At 46.0% G+C, this 21,754-nt stretch overlaps 1 protein-coding gene across 1 annotated transcript in view; it reads left to right on the plus strand.

Moving 5' to 3' along the window:
- The window catches only part of LOC120991969, a 562,088-nt gene extending 542,688 nt beyond the window's left edge, over nt 1-19,400 (plus strand). Inside the window, 1 exon segment of the mRNA XM_040420728.1 lies at nt 18,982-19,400. Coding sequence (XP_040276662.1) covers nt 18,982-19,400 — 419 coding nt within the window.
- The last annotated feature ends 2,354 nt before the right edge of the window (nt 19,401-21,754 follow it).

Raw genomic sequence — 21,754 nt, forward strand, 5'->3', positions numbered from 1 at the left:
TATGTCCGTTCATTCCGCATACGTATGTCTGTTCATTCCGCATCCGTATGTCTGTTTATTCCGCATCCGTATGTCTGTTATTCCGCATCCGTATGTCTGTTTATTCCGCATCCGTATGTCCCGTTCATTCCGCATCCGTATGTCTGTTCATTCCGCATCCATATGTCTGTTCATTCCGCATCCGTATGTCTGTTCATTCCGCATCCGTATGTCTGTTCTGTAGCCCTGCAAAAACATATAGAGCTTGTCCTATTCTTGTCCGTTTTGCAGACAAGGATAGGCATTGTTACAATGGATCCGCAAAACAAACGCATGCAACACAGATGCCAAATGGACGTCATCCGTATTTTTTGCAGATCAGTGTTTTGCGGACCACAAAACACATACAGTCGTGTGAATGTGGCCTTATTCTGTGATTGAAACTAAATTTTTCATAATTCTTTACTTTATTAATCAAGTTGCTCCAGTTATTAACACAAGGGGCAGCTCTAGCCGTCCACGGGCAGTAAAAGTGCGTTAGAAATACATGTAACCTTCCTAGTTGAACAAGTAGACTCGTTAGATCATTAAGAAGGCCACTGTCAGATCAGACTAGGGTGGGCGATATGGCCTAAAATCTATATTGCGATATAATTTGAATCATGTGCAATATGCAATATATATTGCGATATATTATTTTCTTCTGTATGTATACAAAAAATGCAAATTAATAAACTTTGCAAGAAATTTTTAATATGGGGCTAATCTGATGGCATGTGTCCCCCAGCAGTGAGCCAGTGCCATCAGATAATGTGGCATTTGCCATCATCAGATTTCATGTGTCTCCTCCCCTGCTATACATTCAGAGAGAATGATCTCAGACTCTCAGTGCCATCAGAAGATGATCACTGTATGACTGCAGCATCAGCCCCCATGGCCATCCTTTTCTTATCCACTCTCCCCCCCCTCCGATCCTCCAGAGTCCCCCTCCGATCCTCCAGAGTCCCCCTCCGATCCTCCAGAGTCCAGCGTCCCCCTCCCGATCCTCCAGCAAGAGTCCCAGACAGTCCCCCTACAAGAGCGAGAGCAGCTGTTATAAAACTTACCTTTCCTGCAGGGTGCTCGGCAGCGGCTGGCTAATGGAGTCCGCGGTGTGGCGTCTTCTTCCAGCACTGGCGGGACCTCACTGACGTCACACACAGCAAAGCGGCCTGACGCTGTGCGCACGCCGGCCCTGGCCAGTACAGCGGTATTGTGGAGTCGGGAGGCCAAAATAAGCTTCTGGGTAATGATTCAGGTGGTCATATCGCAGTCCGGCGATATGGCGAAAATCCATATAGTGGCCCAAATTTATCTATAATATATATCGCATATCGCCTATATCGCCCACCCCTAGATCAGACTTTAAAATAAATGTACTTACCTCTCCTGCTCCGCCGCCACTCTCCCGGTCCGGCGGTCTCCTAGGTCTCTTCTCGGGCCCCGCTCTGCACAGTCACCTGACGGCAGCGTCAGGTCACAGTGCGCTCTGTCCGTCCTGACACTGTAGGTTACAGCAGTGCGGGCCCCGAAAGAGCGAGCAGGAGGAAGGGGTAAGTGCAGCGCTCACAGGGCTTCACTCCCCGCCTCCTGCAGACTAGTGAGCACTGCCATAACGGTGGGGCGCTGCATCTTATAAAGGGAAAAGGACAGCGCCACTGGCAAGAGGAGAGAACTACAACTCCCAGCATGTCCATGCTGTTTTTATATCATAGGACATTACAGGGAACCGGTATAAAAGAAAACAACCACAACTCCCAGCACTTCCTTTTCTCTATAGACAGAGAAAAAAAAACTATCATCTATAAACTTTTTCTCCATATAATGCCATTTTTTGCGTTCTGTATACGGTCCGTATACGAAACCATTCATTTTAATGGTTCCGCCAAAAAAACAGAATGTGTTCCATATAGGGGTGGGCAGTATAGGCGATATGCGATATATAAATTTGGGCCACGATATGGATTTTCGCCATATCGCCTATATCGCCGTAGTGCGATATGACCACCTGAATCATTACCCAGAAGCTTCTTTTGGCCTCCAGACTCCGCAATACCGCTGTACTGGCCAGGGCCGGCGTGCGCACAGTGTCAGGCCGCTTTGCTGACGCTGTGTGTGATGTCAGTGAGGTCCCGCCAGTGCTGGAAGAAGACGCCACACCGCCCGCGGACTCCATTAGCCAGCCGCTGCCGAGCACCCTGCACTGCCTGCAGGAAAGGTAAGTTTTATCACAGCTGCTCTCGCTCTTGTAGGGGGACTGTCTGGGACTCTTGCTGGAGGATCGGGAGGGGGACGCTAGAGGATCGGAGGGGGACTCTGGAGGATCGGAGGGGGGGGGAGAGTGGATAAGGAAAGGATGGCCATGGGGGCTGATGCTGCAGTCATACAGTGATCATCTTCTGATGGCACTGAGAGTCTGAGACCATTCTCTCTGAATGTATAGCAGGGGAGGAGACACATGAAGTCTGATGATGGCAAATGCCACATTATCTGATGGCACTGGCTCACTGCTGGGGGACACATGTCTGATGGCAAATGCCACATGGGGTTGAGCTCAAGTGTGATGGCACTGACTCACTGCTGGGGGACACATGTCTGATGATGGCAAATGCCACATGGGGCTGATCTGATTGCACTGGCTCAAATGGGGGGGGGGGGGGGGGGGGGGGGGGGGGGGGGGGGCATGTCTGATGTGTCCCCCAGCAGTGAGCCAGTGCCATCAGATTAGCCCCATGTGGCATTTGCCATCAGACATGTGTCCCCCAGCAGTGAGCCAGTGCCATCAGATTAGCCCCATGGCATTTGCCGTCATCAGACATGTGTCCCCCAGCACTGAGCCAGTGCCATCAGATTAGCCCCATGGCATTTGCCGTCATCAGACATGTGTCACCCAGCAGTGAGCCAGTGCCATCAGTTAAGCCCCATGTGGCATTTGCCATCAGACATGTGTCCCCAGCAGTCAGCCAGTGCCATCAGATTAGCCCCATGCCCATGGCATTTGCCGTCATCAGACATGTGTCACCCAGCAGTGAGCCAGTGCCATCAGATTAGCCCCATGGCATTTGCCATCATCACACAGTCTGATAGATGATGGCAAATGCCATGGGTCTGATGGCACTGGCTCTGGGGGACATGTCTGATGATGGCAATTGGCAAATGCCATGAGTCTGTCTGACGCTGACTGACAGCAAATGGCATGGGGCCATGGGGCTGATGATTTGCTATACCACATAAAAATATTGTTTTTAAAAAGCAATAGTTTAAGAGACGGTTTGTCTTATTAGAGACGAGTACTCGATTGCTAAAATAATTGTTTCCTGCAGGCGCCCTATATGTCATCAAGATCAACTTAAGTTGTGCCTGTTTTGGTCAACTTCATGGAGGAGCTTACAGCATGTGGGGAGGAGGAAGAGGAGGAGGTGCTCATAAAGAAGACCGATGCGACGTCTGTCATATGGACCTGGTTTTGGTTTAAGAAGTCGGATGTGGAGCAGAAAAATATAATCTGCAAAGTTTGCCGGGCGACAATAATAGCGAAGAGAGGGAATACAACCAATTTGTTTCATCACCTCAAAATGAAGCACCTTTTGGAATACCAAGATAGCCAAAAACGGCCAGTCAGTCTAGTAGAAAGAAAAAAGGTGGCCCTGCCCACCAGCAGACCGATATTGTGAAAGCATTTTCTAAAGGCACTCCGTATGACAAAAAAAAAAAATTGGCGGTGGATTGATATTACAAATGCCATTACCCTGTACCTGTGTAAGGACATGGTGCCGTTTCTTACAGTGGAGAAATGCGGCTTTCAGAACATGATTAAGACACTCGATCCACGTTACAAGGTACCTAGCCGCAAATACTTTAGCCAAACTGAAATGCCCAAACTGTATGACAAAGTCCGTGAGCAAGTAAAGAACGAACTCCGGAGCATAAAATACTATGCAACTACTACGGACTTGTGGTCGAGTCACACAATGGAGCCTTACATTAGTCTCACAATCCACTTCATCAATGACGAGTGGAAGTTGTGCAGCAGATGCCTACAGACATCTTATTTTCCCGAGGATCATACGGGTGAACTGATATCTCAGGGATTGAAGGAAGCGCTGGAGTCATGGGGACTTAAAGAAGAGTTACAAGTCTGCATAACCACCGACAATGGCGCAAATATTGTGAAAGCAGTGGAAATTAACGGCTGGACAAGACTGCAGTGCTTTGGTCACAGGCTCCACCTCGCCATAGGTAGGTAGACGTTTCTTTTAGTCCTAGACTAGTTACATTATGCACTGGGGTTGATGTGCTAATGATATCTTCCAATTTTGTCCTTAGAGAGAAGTGTGAAAGACGCCCGTGTTGAACATGCCATTGGCAAATGCAAGAAAATAGTGAGTGCCTTTTCTTACGCTTGGAAAAGGAAGAGAGAAATGGCTAATGCCCAGGCTGAGCTAAACCTGCCTCCTCACCGCCTCATCACTGAAACACCAACAAGATGGGGGTCTCGACAGCAGATGATTCAGCGGCTGCTCGAACAAGAGAAGGCCATATCACAGGTCCTGAAAGCAGACCGGAAAACCAGGCGCCTGGTACCAACTTGGCAGGACATTGATGTGTTAGAATCTATGAACAAGACCCTCAGTCCCCTGTTGGAGTTTACAGATGCTCTGTCTGGAGAAGAGTATGTGAGTGTGTCGACTGTCAAACCTGTGCTCCACCTTCTAAACACCACAGTTCTTCCTCTAGTGATGACGACATTGACACAGAACTGACGAAGGACATGAAGACAGCCATCCTCAAGTATATAAATGAGAAGTACTCGGACGTTGCAACTGATGACCTCCTGGATATGGCCTCCTTGGTCGACCCACGCTTCAGATCATCATATATAGCAGATGACCGAAGAGAGTTCATCTTCACAAAGGCAGCAGCAGAAATTCAGGCACTGCTAGAGACGCAAGCTGTGTCTGCCACAGAGTCATCATCACCATCACACACAAGCACAGGAGCTGCTGGAGAAGCCCAGAGAGAACCCAAGAGGAGTAAACGAAGTCTGGGCAGCTTTTTAAAAAATGCATCTGCTCAGCCTGGCCGAGCTGCCCTCACTGACAGAGAAGCGATTAAAATTGAGCTTAAGAGTTACCTGCAGGCACTGGATGTAGAAGGAGAAGCTGACCCACTGGAGTGGTGGAGGTTGCACCAGGCTAATTTTCCCAGGGTGGCAAGCCTAGCCAAGAAATATCTTTGCATTCCTGCCACAAGTGCCCCTTCAGAAAGGGCATTCAGCACCAGTGGCAATATAGTAACATGCCACCGATCTGCACTGAAGCCCGAGACTGTGGACAAACTTGTGTTCCTGGCGAAAAACCTTGGCTGAAGTGCATTATGTAATGACAGGACCCCTCAGGAGGCGTGCAACGCTATACTCCTGTATTTATTATCTCCTTATTGGCGACTCCAGAGGACCTGAGCGTTACTTTCGCACCCTCACTGAATAGTTTTATTGAAATTCTACTTTATTGATATTGATATATCCTTTAAAATCACTTCGTGTTAGACAAGGAACTCAAAAATGTGATTAAAATGACTCAGGGAGTTCAGGTTATAGGGAAGGGACGTGGCCTCCCTGAATAATTTTAATCACATTTTTGAGTTCCTTGTCTAACACGAAGTGATTTTAAAGGATATATCAATAAAGTAGAATTTTAATAAAACTATTCAGTGAGTGTGCGAAAGTAACGCTCGCTCAGGTCCTCTGGACCAATAAGGAGATATTAAATGTAATGGCGGCACGCAAGGCTGATGTTCAGTCGCACTTGCACTACATATTGATTTGCAAGTTTGCAATTTGTTATATATTTAAAGGGAACCTGTCATCACCTTTATGCTGACCTCACTGACAGCAGCATAAAATAAGGACAAAAATTCTGATGTCAGCGGTGTGTCTCTCATTAACTAAAAGTAAGTGGTTGCAGAGAACCAGCATCATAATCACTGCAGCCCAGGCCTTGAGAAGAGTCAGATCTACCTGAGAAGAGTCCTGGTTACTCCGAATCTCCTGCTCTCCCGTCCATCTGCAGATGACTGGCAGTTCTCTCCTAGACAGAAAGGGAGAAAACTAGGTGGAAGACGGTCAGTCATCAGCAGGTGGGCAGGAGAGCAGGACTTCATGAATAACCAGGACTCTTCTCCGGAGGCCGGGACTCTTCTCCAGGCCCAGTCAGCAATTAATGTGATGGTGGTTCTCGGGCAACCACTTACTTTTAAACTATGCAGACTGATGAAATCACCTCACCTGTCTACTGGGCTGCATAAAGGTGATGACGGGTGTCAAGTTCCCTTTAACAGTTTACCGTTAAGAAACCTGTTGAACTTGAAGGCTTTTTCGTTCAAATAGGTGCAGCTTTTTATTTTTGTGCAATATAAGTAAGGGCTCGTTCACACATCACCGTTTCTCCTTTCTGTTCTCCAGCTCCATTAAGGAGCAGGAGAACGGAAAGGACGGATTCTGCAGATAACTGACCACTAACTGAGCGTAGCGGAGCCTAAAGACCCCGTAGACTATAATGGGGTCCGTTCCGTGTCCGCTCAGAACATGATTTTTTAGCGGAGACGAAAGTCCTGCATGCACTACTTTTGTCTCCGCTCAAAAATCATGTTCTGAGTGGACACGGAACGGACCCCATTATTGTCTATGGGGTCTTTAGGCTCCGTTACGCTCAGTTATGTGCAGAATCCGTCCTTTCCGTTCTCCTGCTCCTCAAGTAATCAGGACAGGAGGAAGAAATGGGATGTTATTTATTATTTTACATTTTGCAATTTGCACTTTATTTTCAAAAAATTTGTGTTTTACTAACACTTCATCTTTACATTGTTTGGAAAAAGAAGTCTTACACAATACACATATTAAAAATTTCTTGCAAAGTTTATTAATTTGCATTTTTTGTATACATACAGAAGAAAATAATATATCGCAATATATATCGCATATCGCACATGATTCAAATTATATCGCAATATAGATTTTAGGCCATATCGCCCACCCCTAGTTCCATATGCATTTCGTTTCCATATTTCCGCTCCGTTAAAAGATAGAACATGTCCTATTATTGCCCGTAAATCACGTTCCGTGGCTCCATTCAAGTCAATGGGTCCGCAAAAAGAACGGAACACAAACGGAATGCATCCATATGTCTTCCGTATCCGTTCCGTTTTTGCGGAACCATCTATTGAAAATTTTATGCCCAGCCCAATTTTTTCTATGTAATTACTTTAAACTGTATTTGCCATATGGAAAAACGGAACGGAAACACAATGGAAACAAAAAACGGAACAACGGATCCGTGAAAAACAGACCGCAAACCCTAAAAAACCCATACGGTCGTGTGCAGGAGGCCTACGGCTACTTTCACACTAGTGTTGTTAGAATCCGGCAGGATCTGGAAATCCGTATGCAAACGGATATCTTTTATTTCCGGATCCGTCTGACAAATGCATTGAAATACCGGATCCGTCTCTCTGGTATCATCTGGAAAAACAGATCCGGTATTTTTTTTTTATAGATTTGGAGGTCTGTGCATGCGCAGATCGGAAAACTGGATCCGTCGATGCAGCAATTTCCGGAACACTTGGAACTGGATTCGGCATTAATATATTTTAATGGATCCGGCAAGTGCAGCAACGTTTTCGAATTTTGGCCGAAGAAAATACCGCAGCAATCTGAAGACAGTATCCCGGTATTGAGACCCTTCACCGGATTTCAATATCGGAAAAGAATAACGCTAGAATAACAGTATTATGTCCAATTACCTGTGTAGCTGATCTTCTGTCAGATCGGCCGATATTATCACTTCGGGTGACTGCGCATGCGCACCGCATTCTGACGAGCTGTGAAGGATCAGACGCTCCTGAGCCTGCGATCACTTTCTTGTCAGCCGACTCAGCAAGTGAATCAAAGATTCAATTCATGAATCAGTTCTTTTAAATGAACCGATTGAAATGGACCAATTCATTTAAAAGACTCCAACTTCCCATCTCTAGAAAGTTCCCTGAGGCTGACACGTGACGGTAACATCATCACAGGTGCTTCCCCACCTCTTCTCCTCTGCTGAGCCCCGCCCCCTGCACTGATCACATGACAGTGATGTCATTACAGGTCCTTCACCACCTCTTCTCCTCTGCTGAGCCCCGCCCCCTGCACTGATCACATGACAGTGATGTCATTACCGGTCCTTCACCAACTCTTCTCCTCTGCTGAGCCCCGCCCCCTGCACTGATCACATGACAGTGATGTCATTACCGGTCCTTCACCAACTCTTCTCCTCTGCTGAGCCCCGCCCCCTGCACTGATCACATGACAGTGATGTCATTACAGGTCCTTCACCACCTCATTTCTCAATTGCTGAGCCCCGCCCCCTGCACTGATCACATGGTAGTGACGTCACCCCAGGTCCTTTACAACGTCTCTCCACTGTTGAGCCCCGCCCCCTGCACTGATCACATGAAAGTGATGTCACCTCAGGTCCTTCCTCAACTCTTCTCCTCTCCACTGTTGACCCCGCTCCCTGCACTGATCACATGACAGGGACGTCACCTCAGGTCCTTTACCACCTCTACTCCTCTCCACTGCTGAGCCCCGCCCCCTGCACTGATCACATGATGGTGACATCATCAAAGGTCCTTCACCACCTCTTCTCTCCTGAGCCCCGCCCCCTGCACTGATCACATGACGGTGACATCATCATAGGTCCTTCCCCACCTCTTCTACTCTCCACTGCTGAGCCCCACCCCCTACACTGATCACATGACAGTGACGTCACCCCAGGTCCTTCAGCTCCGGCAGTGCAGCAGATACTGGGCAGGTCCTGGTCGGTAGTCACTGCTGAGCCCCGCCCCCTGCACTGATCACATGACATTCACATCACCGCAGGTCCTTCACCACAGCCTCTCTCCACTGCTGAGCCCCATCCCCTGATCACATGACGGTGACGTCACCCCAGGTCCTTCAGCTCTGGCGGTGCAGCAGATACTGGTCGGTAGTCACTGCTTAGCCCCGCCCCCTGCACTGATCACATGACAGTGACGTCACCCCAGGTCCTTCAGTGCAGCAGATACTGGGCAGGTCCTGGTCGGTAGTCACTGCTGAGCCCCGCCCCCTGCACTGATCACATGACAGTGACATCACCCCAGGTCCTTCAGCTCTGGCAGTGCAGCAGGTACTGGTCGGTAGTCAGGGCTCTTGTTCTCTCTGGTATCAGCCATTCCTCCAGCCTGCAGGTAAGATGAGCTGTGAGGAGACAGTGTGGTGGAGAGCTCAGACATGTCACCTCTGGAGATTCTCCTCCATTACACACAAGGAATCCTTCTCCGCTCCTCAGCTTAGTATGATGGGGGAGGAGTAGTGGGGATAGTGGGGGTTGTCATCATTCGCTGGCCCCTGACTGTCCTGGTGAGGGGCCCCTGCCTCCAGGAGGAGAATGAATGGAGCGGGGGCCCGGCCTGAGCTCAGCTCTCTCCAGTCTCTTCTCTAGGAGTTGTGGACACAGCTGAGCACAGCCCAGAGGTGGGACCTGCATCTACCAGACATTTATCTCCTGTGGAGCCACCAGAGATCTCCATGTGGGGGCCCCTGGAATCCATGTGGTGGGGGCTCTGAGAAGCGGGGCCCCTCCAGGCTCAGGAAGTGCGGTTCTGGAGGTGACATCTGGTCTTGTCCCCTGGATGATTTCCTCTCCTCTTCTCATAAAGGCGCCTGCAGTACTAGAAGCCTCCAGCTCCTCCAGTTCTCTCCTCTTCTCCTGAACGACCACCAAGGATGGACAGGAAGGAGATCAGCAGAAGAATATTAGACCTCACCTTGGAGATCATCTCCCTGCTGAGCGGAGAGGTAAACTTTTCTAGATTTCTCTCCTCTGTATTGTATTCTGTAACAAGTCAGACATCGGGAAGGAGAATCCATCATAGGAAGTGATAGGAAGAGTCCAGGGTCCTGGAGAACGGCCTCCAGACCTTCCAAGTGATGGAGAACCTGGAGATCAGCCACCAGTATGGTGAGTGATGTGTCATGTGACCAGTGACCAATAGTCATGTTGTAGGAGCCATGAGGAGGTAAGTAGGCACGTTGTACCAGGAGGAGAGGGCCGGAGGAGAGCACATGGCCCCTGAAGGGTTTATTCCCTAAGTGTCTCTCTCCATCCACAGGAGTACACAATAGTGAAGAAGACATCGGGGGACTGTGTGACTCCCATCATCCATCTCCAGGAGTCAGGAGGGCGGAGCAGGACCCCTCCCCCCATCACAGAGCCTCCCCCTCACCCCCTGATACATGAGCAGAAGATCCTAGAACTCACCCACAAGATGATGGAGCTGCTGACTGGAGAGGTGACACTGCTGGGAATGCTGGGAAATTCTCCAGTAACAGCACTGGAGGGGTCTGGGTGATGACGGTGTCATTGTGTTGTCAGGTTCCTATAAGGTGTCAGGACGTCACTGTCTATTTCTCCATGGAGGAGTGGGAGTATATAGAAGGAGACAAGGACCTGTACAAGGAGGCCATGATGGAGGAGCACCAGCCTCTTATATCACAGGGTAAGAGCCGTCATGTGCAGTGTATACACGTGTGTGCAGTGACATGTAATGGAGGAGCACCAGCCTCTTATATCACAAGGTAAGAGCCGTCATGTGCAGTGTATACACGTGTGTGCAGTGACATGTAATGGAGGAGCACCAGCCTCTTATATCACAGGGTAAGAGCCGTCATGTACAGTGTGTACACGGACATGTAATGGAGGAGCACCAGCCTCTTATATCACAAGGTAAGAGCCGTCATGTGCAGTGTATACACGTGTGTGCAGTGACATGTAATGGAGGAGCACAAGCCTCTTATATCACAGGGTAAGAGCCGTCATGTGCAGTGTATACACGTGTGTGCAGTGACATGTAATGGAGGAGCACCAGCCTCTTATATCACAAGGTGAGAGCCGTCATGTGCAGTGTATACACGTGTGTGCAGTGACATGTAATGGAGGAGCACCAGCTTCTTATATCACAGGGTAAGAGCCGTCATGTGCAGTGTATACACGTGTGTGCAGTGACATGTAATGGAGGAGGACCAGCCTCTTATATCACAGGGTAAGACCCGTCATGTGCAGTGTATACACGTGTGTGCAGTGACATGTAATGGAGGAGCACCAGCCTCTTATATCACAAGGTAAGAGCCGTCATGTGCAGTGTATACACGTGTGTGCAGTGACATGTAATGGAGGAGCACCAGCCTCTTATATCACAAGGTAAGAGCCGTCATGTGCAGTGTATACACGTGTGTGCAGTGACATGTAATGGAGGAGCACCAGCCTCTTATATCACAAGGTAAGAGCCGTCATGTGCAGTGTGTACACGTGTGTGCAGTGACATGTAATGGAGGAGCTCCAGCCTCTTATATCACAGGGTAAGAGCCGTCATGTGCAGTGTATACACGTGTGTGCAGTGACATGTAATGGAGGAGCACCAGCCTCTTATATCACAAGGTAAGAGCCGTCATGTGCAGTGTATACACGTGTGTGCAGTGACATGTAATGGAGGAGCACCAGCCTCTTATATCACAGGGTAAGAGCCGTCATGTGCAGTGTGTACACGTGTGTGCAGTGACATGTAATGGAGGAGCACCAGCCTCTTATATCACAGGGTAAGAGCCATCATGTGCAGTGTATACACGTGTGTGCAGTGACATGTAATGGAGGAGCACCAGCCTCTTATATCACAAGGTAAGAGCCGTCATGTGCAGTGTATACACGTGTGTGCAGTGACATGTAATGGAGGAGCACCAGCTTCTTATATCACAGGGTAAGAGCCGTCATGTGCAGTGTATACACGTGTGTGCAGTGACATGTAATGGAGGAGGACCAGCCTCTTATATCACAGGGTAAGACCCGTCATGTGCAGTGTATACACGTGTGTGCAGTGACATGTAATGGAGGAGCACCAGCCTCTTATATCACAGGGTAAGAGCCGTCATGTGCAGTGTGTACACGTGTGTGCAGTGACATGTAATGGAGGAGCACCAGCCTCTTATATCACAAGGTAAGAGCCGTCATGTGCAGTGTATACACGTGTGTGCAGTGACATGTAATGGAGGAGCACCAGCCTCTTATATCACAGGGTAAGAGCCATCATGTGCAGTGTATACACGTGTGTGCAGTGACATGTAATGGAGGAGCACCAGCCTCTTATATCACAAGGTAAGAGCCGTCATGTGCAGTGTATACACGTGTGTGCAGTGACATGTAATGGAGGAGCACCAGCCTCTTATATCACAGGGTAAGAGCCGTCATGTGCAGTGTATACACGTGTGTGCAGTGACATGTAATGGAGGAGCACCAGCCTCTTATATCACAGGGTAAGAGCCATCATGTGCAGTGTATACACGTGTGTGCAGTGACATGTAATGGAGGAGCACCAGCCTCTTATATCACAAGGTAAGAGCCGTCATGTGCAGTGTATACACGTGTGTGCAGTGACATGTAATGGAGGAGCACCAGCCTCTTATATCACAGGGTAAGAGCCGTCATGTGCAGTGTGTACACGTGTGTGCAGTGACATGTAATGGAGGAGCACCAGCCTCTTATATCACAGGGTAAGAGCCGTCATGTGCAGTGTATACACGTGTGTGCAGTGACATGTAATGGAGGAGCTCCAGCCTCTTATATCACAGGGTAAGAGCCGTCATGTGCAGTGTATACACGTGTGTGCAGTGACATGTAATGGAGGAGCACCAGCCTCTTATATCACAAGGTAAGATCCGTCATGTGCAGTGTATACACGTGTGTGCAGTGACATGTAATGGAGGAGCACCAGCCTCTTATATCACAGGGTAAGAGCCGTCATGTGCAGTGTATACACGTGTGTGCAGTGACATGTAATGGAGGAGCACCAGCCTCTTATATCACAAGGTAAGAGCCGTCATGTGCAGTGTATACACGTGTGTGCAGTGACATGTAATGGAGGAGCACCAGCCTCTTATATCACAGGGTAAGAGCCGTCATGTGCAGTGTGTACACGTGTGTGCAGTGACATGTAATGGAGGAGCACCAGCCTCTTATATCACAGGGTAAGAGCCGTCATGTGCAGTGTATACACGTGTGTGCAGTGACATGTAATGGAGGAGCTCCAGCCTCTTATATCACAGGGTAAGAGCCGTCATGTGCAGTGTATACACGTGTGTGCAGTGACATGTAATGGAGGAGCACCAGCCTCTTATATCACAAGGTAAGAGCCGTCATGTGCAGTGTATACACGTGTGTGCAGTGACATGTAATGGAGGAGCACCAGCCTCTTATATCACAGGGTAAGAGCCGTCATGTGCAGTGTGTACACGTGTGTGCAGTGACATGTAATGGAGGAGCACCAGCCTCTTATATCACAGGGTAAGAGCCGTCATGTGCAGTGTATACACGTGTGTGCAGTGACATGTAATGGAGGAGCACCAGCCTCTTATAGCGGATCCTTTTCCATTCAGAATGCATTAGATCAAAACCAATCCATTTTGGACCGCTGCTGAGAGCCCATGACGGATCTCACAAATGGAAGCCAAAAAGCCAGTGTGAAAGTCGCCTAAGTCGTTGGTGTCCCAATAAAATGTGAAACAATTTGTAGTAAAATTCTTGTCTGGCATCGGCTTTAAATTGCTAAATGTGATCACGTTGTCCATCACTTCAGCGATTATCTGCTCATCCCCTTCAGACTGAACGTGTGACTTCTAGCAGTAATTGCATGTCCCAGAATGTTCCAGCTGCATTAGAGCGTGTTCACACAGGGCACATTTATTGTAGACATTTCCATATATTGGTTGTTTCTGCAGCAGGTGCATGGATTATTACAAGCCACATTCAGGGCAGCGGGACAGTCACAGAAATGTCTGCAGCTGATCTGCTCTGTGTGAACTTGCTGGTAGATAACCAGTGACTGATCTGTGCTGCTCTTATAATCTGTCCAAAAAGGAGGGATTTTAAGGTTCCACATATAGAAACAACAGGCAGGTTCTGCAGGGGCGGGGCTTCCGATGCGCCATTGTTTCCAGACATGGTGAGGCTTTTCAAACTTTTTAGTTGTGTTAAGTCATTATTTACTGTATGTAATAAAAGTCCTGACCTGGTGTAAACCAGAATCCTGGACTTTGTCAGGAAGTTATAGAAGCTTTGTAAGGCTGGGATCACAAGTGCAGTTTTTTTGGCCAAAGTCAGGAATGGATTCCAAATGAATGAACACTTCTCCTTCCTGCTGGATCAACTTCCAGCCTAATTGGAATGTTATAAGTTTGTCTTCTCTATAGTTTGCAGAAAAAAAACTTTTTTATTTGTATCTTAACAGAAAATCTCAGTAAGAAATATGAAAATGTCATGTTACCACTAGATGAAGATATCCTGCAGCGCTCTTCAGGAGAAAACCTCATTACCCTTAACCACTTCCCGCAACTGTAACGCCGAAAGGCGTCATTGCGGCGGCTCCCCCAGGCTACGCTAACGCCAATAGGCGTCATCTCGCGTGAGCCGAGATTTCCTGTGAACGCGCGCACACAGGCGCGCGCGCTCACAGGAACGGAAGGTAAGAGAGTTGATCTCCAGCCTGCCAGCGGCGATCGTTCGCTGGCAGGCAGGAGATGTGTTTTTTTTAACCCCTAACAGGTATATTAGACGCTGTTTTGATAACAGCGTCTAATATACCTGCTACCTGGTCCTCTGGTGGTCCCCTTTGTTTGGATCGACCACCAGAGGACACAGGTAGCTCAGTAAAGTCCCACCAAGCACCACTACACTACACTACACCACCCCCCCCGTCACTTATTAACCCCTTATTAGCCCCTGATCACCCCATATAGACTCCCTGATCACCCCCCTGTCATTGATCACCCCCCTGTCATTGATCACCCCCCTGTAAAGCTCCATTCAGACGTCCGCATGATTTTTACGGATCCACTAATAGATGGATCAGATCCGCAAAACGCATCCGGACGTCTGAATGAAGCCTTACAGGGGCGTGATCAATGACTGTGGTGATCACCCCATATAGACTCCCTGATCACCCCCCTGTCATTGATTACCCCCCTGTAAAGCTCCATTCAGACGTCCGCATGATTTTTACGGATCCACTGATAGATGGATCGGATCCGCAAAACGCATCCGGACGTCTGAATGAAGCCTTACAGGGGCATGATCAATGACTGTGGTGATCACCCCATATAGACTCCCTGATCACCCCCCTGTCATTGATTACCCCCCTGTAAAGCTCCATTCAGATGTCCGCATGATTTTTACGGATGCACTGATAGATGGATCGGATCCGCAAAACGCATCCAGACGTCTGAATGAAGCCTTACAGGGGCGTGATCAATGACTGTGGTTATCACCCCATATAGACTCCCTGATCACCCCCCTGTCATTGATCACCCCCCCTGTCATTGATCACCCCCCCTGTCATTGATCACCCCCCCTGTCATTGATCACCCCCCTGTCATTGATCACCCCTCTGTAAGGCTCCATTCAGACATTTTTTTGGCCCAAGTTAGCGGAAATTTTTTTTTTTTTTTTCTTACAAAGTCTCATATTCCACTAACTTGTGTCAAAAAATAAAATCTCACATGAACTCACTATACCCCTCACGGAAACCAAATGCGTAAATTTTTTTAGACATTTATATTCCAGACTTCTTCTCACGCTTTAGGGCCCCTAGAATGCCAGGGCAGTATAAATACCCCACATGTGACCCCATTTCGGAAAGAAGACACCCCAGGTATTCCGTGAGGGGCATATTGAGTCCATGAAAGATTGAAATTTTTGTCCCAAGTTAGCGGAACGGGAGACTTTGTGAGAAAAAAATTAAAAATATCAATTTCCGCTAACTTGTGCCAAAAAAAAAAAATTTCTATGAACTCGCCATGCCCCTCATTGAATACCTTGGGGTGTCTTCTTTCCAAAATGGGGTCACATGTGGGGTATTTATACTGCCCTGGCATTCTAGGGGCCCCAAAGCGTGAGAAGAAGTCTGGTATCCAAATGTCTAAAAATGCCCTCCTAAAAGGAATTTGGGCACCTTTGCGCATCTAGGCTGCAATAAAGTGTCACACATCTGGTATCGCCGTACTCAGGAGAAGTTGGGGAATGTGTTTTGGGGTGTCATTTTACATATACCCATGCTGGGTGAGAGAAATATCTTGGTCAAATGCCAACTTTGTATAAAAAAATGGTAAAAGTTGTCTTTTGCCAAGATATTTCTCTCACCCAGCAAGGGTATATGTAAAATGACACCCCAAAACACATTCCCCAACTTCTCCTGAATACGGCGATACCACATGTGTGACACTTTTTTGCAGCCTAGGTGGGCAAAGGGGCCCATATTCCAAAGAGCACCTTTAGGATTTCACAGGTCATTTACCTACTTACCACACATTAGGGCCCCTGGAAAATGCCAGGGCAGTATAACTACCCCACAAGTGACCCCATTTTGGAAAGAAGACACCCCAAGGTATTCCGTGAGGGGCATGGCAAGTTCCTAGAATTTTTTATTTTTTGTCACAAGTTAGTGGAAAATGATGATTTTTTTTTTTTTTTTTTTTCATACAAAGTCTCATATTCCACTAACTTGTGACAAAAAATAAAAACTTCCATGAACTCACTATGCCCATCAGCGAATACCTTGGGGTCTCTTCTTTCCAAAATGGGGTCACTTGTGGGGTAGTTATACTGCCCTGGCATTCTAGGGGCCCAAATGTGTGGTAAGGAGTTTGAAATCAAATTCTGTAAAAAATGACCTGTGAAATCCGAAAGGTGCTCTTTGGAATATGGGCCCCTTTGCCCACCTAGGCTGCAAAAAAGTGTCACACATCTGGTATCCCCGTACTCAGGAGAAGGTGGGGAATGTGTTTTGGGGTGTCATTTTACATATACCCCTGCTGGGTGAGAGAAATATCTTGGCAAAAGACAACTTTTCCCATTTTTTTATACAAAGTTGGCATTTGACCAAGATATTTATCTCACCCAGCATGGGTATATGTAAAAAGACACCCCAAAACACATTCCTCAACTTCTCCTGAATACAGAGATACCAGATGTGTGACACTTTTTTGCAGCCTAGGTGGGCAAAGGGGCCCATATTCCAAAGAGCACCTTTCGGATTTCACAGGTCATTTTTTACAGAATTTGATTTCAAACTCCTTACCACACATTCGGGCCCCTAGAATGCCAGGGCAGTATAACTACCCCACAAGTGACCCCATTTTGGAAAGAAGAGACCCCAAGGTATTCGCTGATGGGCATAGTGAGTTCATGGAAGTTTTTATTTTTTGTCACAAGTTAGTGGAATATGAGACTTTGTATGAAAAAAAAAAAATAATAATAAAATCATCATTTTCCACTAACTTGTGACAAAAAATAAAAAATTCTAGGAACTTGCCATGCCCCTCACGGAATACCTTGAGGTGTCTTCTTTCCAAAATGGGGTCACTTGTGGGGTAGTTATACTGCCCTGGCATTCTAGGGGCCCGAATGTGTGGTAAGGAGTTTGAAATCAAATTCTGTAAAAAATGACCTGTGAAATCCGAAAGGTGCTCTTTGGAATATGGGCCCCTTTGCCCACCTAGGCTGCAAAAAAGTGTCACACATCTGGTATTGCCGTACTCAGGAGAAGGTGGGGAATGTGTTTTGGGGTGTCCTTTTACATATACCCATGCTGGGTGAGAGAAATATCTTGGCAAAAGACAACTTTTCCCATTTTTTTATACAAAGTTGGCATTTGACCAAGATATTTATCTCACCCAGCATGGGTATATGTAAAATGACACCCCAAAACACATTCCTCAACTTCTCCTGAGTACGTAGATACCAGATGTGTGACACTTTTTTGCAGCCTAGGTGGGCAAAGGGGCCCACATTCCAAAAGCACCTTTCGGATTTCACTCGTCATTTTTTACAGAATTTGATTTCAAACTCCTTACCACACATTTGGGCCCCTAGAATGCCAGGGCAGTATAACTACCCCACAAGTGACCCCATTTTGGAAAGAAGAGACCCCAAGGTATTTCGTGATGGGCATAGTGAGTTCATAGAAGTTTTTATTTTTTGTCACAAGTTAGTGGAATATGAGACTTTGTAGGAAAAAAAATAAAATAAAAAAAAATCATCATTTTCCGCTAACTTGTGACAAAAAATAAAAAGTTCTATGAACTCACTATGCCCATCAGCGAATACCTTAGGGTGTGTACTTTCCGAAATGGGGTCATTTGTGGGGTGTTTGTACTGTCTGGCCATTGTAGAACCTCAGGAAACATGACAGGTGCTCAGAAAGTCAGAGCTGCTTCAAAAAGCGGAAATTCACATTTTTGTACCATAGTTTGTAAACGCTATAACTTTTACCCAAACCATTTTTTTTTTACCCAAACATTTTTTTTTATCAAAGACATGTAGAACTATAAATTTAGAGCAAAATTTCTATATGGATCTCGTTTTTTTTTGCAAAATTTTACAACTGAAAGTGAAAAATGTCATTTTTTTGCAAAAAAATCGTTAAATTTCGATTAATAACAAAAAAAGTAAAAATGTCAGCAGCAATGAAATACCACCAAATGAAAGCTCTATTAGTGAGAAGAAAAGGAGGTAAAATTCATTTGGGTGGTAAGTTGCATGACCGAGCAATAAACGGTGAAAGTAGTGTAGTGCCGATTTGTAAAAAAGGGCCTGGTCTTTAGGGGGGTATAAACCTGTGGTCCTTAAGTGGTTAATGTACATCCAGGACTTCACAGTACAGATCAGTCATATAATCCTCCTAATTATGAGGAACCTTCTCCTGACCAATCACAGATTGTTACCGCAAGTACAAGTCAGAAAAGGATTAAAAGGTTTCATTGTGGTAAAGAATCCACAAACAGCTCAGGACTTTCTACACATCGAAGACGTCACAAAGGAGAGAAAATGTATTCATGTTCAGAATGTGGGAAATGTTTTACACATAAATCATATCTTGTTATACATGAGAGATGTCACACAGGAGAGAAGCCATATTCATGTTCAGAATGTGGGAAATGTTTCACACAGAAATCAAATCTTGTTATACATGAGAGACGTCACACAGGAGAGAAGCCATATTCATGTTCAGAATGTGGGAAATATTTTACACAGAAAACAGATCTTGTTATACATGAAAGACGCCACACAGGAGAGAAGCCGTATTCATGTTCAGAATGTGGGAAATGTTTCACACAGAAATCATATCTTGTTATACATGAAAGACGCCACACAGGAGAGAAGCCGTATTTATGTTCAGAATGTGGGAAATGTTTTACAGAGAAATCAAATCTTATAAAACATAAGAGGAATCACACAGGAGAGAAGCTACATTCAGAATGAGAAAAATGTTTTTGCTTCTAAAGCCATAATTAGGGGTCATTAGTGAAGTCACACAAGAGAGAAGCCATATAGCCACAATATAAGGAAACAATATATCACTGGGTCATAGACATTGTTTTCATTTCAGGTTGTATATTTGGATAGAAAAGCTTAATTGATGTCACATAACGGCTTCTATAAAACATCTGATAAATCCTGTTTAGGAAAGACATATATTCTGTTCATGACTTATATTTTAAACCTTACAGTTAACCCTTTCAACCCTGGAGGGTTTTTTGCATTTTAGTTTTTTACTCCCTGCCTTTCCAGGACTTTTTTATTTTTACATTTACATAGCTGTATGAGCGCTTTTGTCATATCTTAAAAATATTTTAGTTTAAAAGTATGGGTGCGTTCGCACGCGGCGATACCCATAATGTGTATTTTTTTTTATAGTTTCCATTTTTTTATTTACATTTTGGAGAAAGGAGGTGATTTTTTAATTTTCATTTTTAAACTTCTTTTTTTTTTTTTTTTTACATTATTTTATAGTCCCCATAGGGATCTATAAAAAGGCAATCATCAGATTGATTCTCTCATACACCAACATTGGAGTGTATGAGAGTTACAATGTATTCCTATGAAGCTCTGCCACAGGCAAGGGCTTCATAGGAGCTAACATGCGGCAGCTTCAGTTCATTACGGAGGACTGAGGCTGCCGCACAATGCATCCGGCTCCCGTGATCCTAATGTTTGACCACAGCATTGAGATCATTGTTACCGCCAGTCACGGACATTAGCTGCTGGTGTTTGCTGTATGAAACAGCAGGCACCTGGCAGCTATGGCGCATGCGAGAGCTTTTTGTTCCTTCTGGAAATAAAGTAATAAATTCTCAACCTTCCTGATCTCTTTACTCCAGGCTAAATAGATCTCAGGACATCTGGAAAGATTTAGGGAATGTAGATGATATTCAACATTACAGTAAAGCTCATAACAGACACTGGAAGGAGGAGACCTGATTATAGTTACCAAAGAACAATCCTTTGGAGTAAGAAGGAATCTGAAGTACAGATCTGCTGATGACAAGACTAGGATCTCCCTGTTCTTATGGCAGATGTCATGGCCAGATGGAAATAACCTCTTTAGGTTAGGTATTTATGTGGGCCTTTCTCCAGAGGTTGAAAGGGAGATGATCTTAAAACTTTTAGGATTAAGGTCAAGTCCTATTTTGACACAGATTCTGACTATGGAAGGCTAGATCTGAGCAAACCTTTCAGGAACCTTTTCATCAAGGACTATTTTGACAAGGATAAACTTGCCGAATAGGCAACATTTAGACTTTTTAGGTTGATACTCTAAGGCAGTGCTTCCCAACCAGTGTGCCTCCAGCTGTTGCAAAACTACAACTCCCAGCATGCCCGCACAGCCAAAGGCTGTCCAGGCATGCTGGGAGTTGTAGTTTTGCAACAGCTGGAGGCACACTGGTTGGGAAACACTGCTCTAAGGCCTTTTCCGAATTTGCCTTGTAGGAAGCCTAAGTGGAGACCTGGCTACTACAAGGTCTTCAGGACTATGTCTTAGAGACCATTAGGTTGATATAGTGGCTGTACTGTTGAGTCTCCACAGGTTCTGGCAGAGCTGAGTGTTCTAGACACACACAATTTGCACTGGGGGAAGTCTTCAGATACACCCTTGACTCATTTGAATGAGATAGGATCAAAATGAACTTTTTATGAATTACAAACCAGAGTGTGGCAAAGGTCTTCATGATTTAATCAAAGAGGCTTCAAGATAGTTAAAGAGGCTGGTCCAACTTTAGGCTGTCAAACTGAACCTCTTCAGGTCTTCACAGAGTTCAGTGTCCTAGACACACACAAACTGCAGCAGGGGAAGTCTCCAAGTTATACTCTTGAATCAACTGAATGAGTTAGGAAAAATGATCTTTTGGTAGATTAAGGCCCAAAGTGTGGTAGGATCTTCATGACTACATCAGAGAGGCCTCTAGATAGAAATCAAGGCTAGCAACCGTCAGACTCTATGGGCCAGATTTATCATTACTCTGACAGCTCACTCCACTTTAACATATTGTTAAAGTCAGTTTTAGCCAAGTCAGATTTATGATCGGCCCTTTAAGACTGTAATGAATGTGGTTTGACGGTAGCAGTTTATTCGTCAGTAAGCAGCTTTACAAAAGTCGCACGTTTTTATGAAAAAGTCGCACGTTTTTTTGAAAAAGTCGCATGTTCTATTAAAAAGTCTCATAAGATAAGCATGGTCCTCACTGGAGTGAAATTGCGACTTTTTAAATAGTCCCAATAGTAAATCTGTCTAGAGATTCATTTACATAAGAAAACACGCCCACTTTCAGAAAACT

Source organism: Bufo bufo, chromosome 2 (assembly GCF_905171765.1).
Source record: "Bufo bufo chromosome 2, aBufBuf1.1, whole genome shotgun sequence".
NCBI lineage: Eukaryota > Metazoa > Chordata > Amphibia > Anura > Bufonidae > Bufo > Bufo bufo.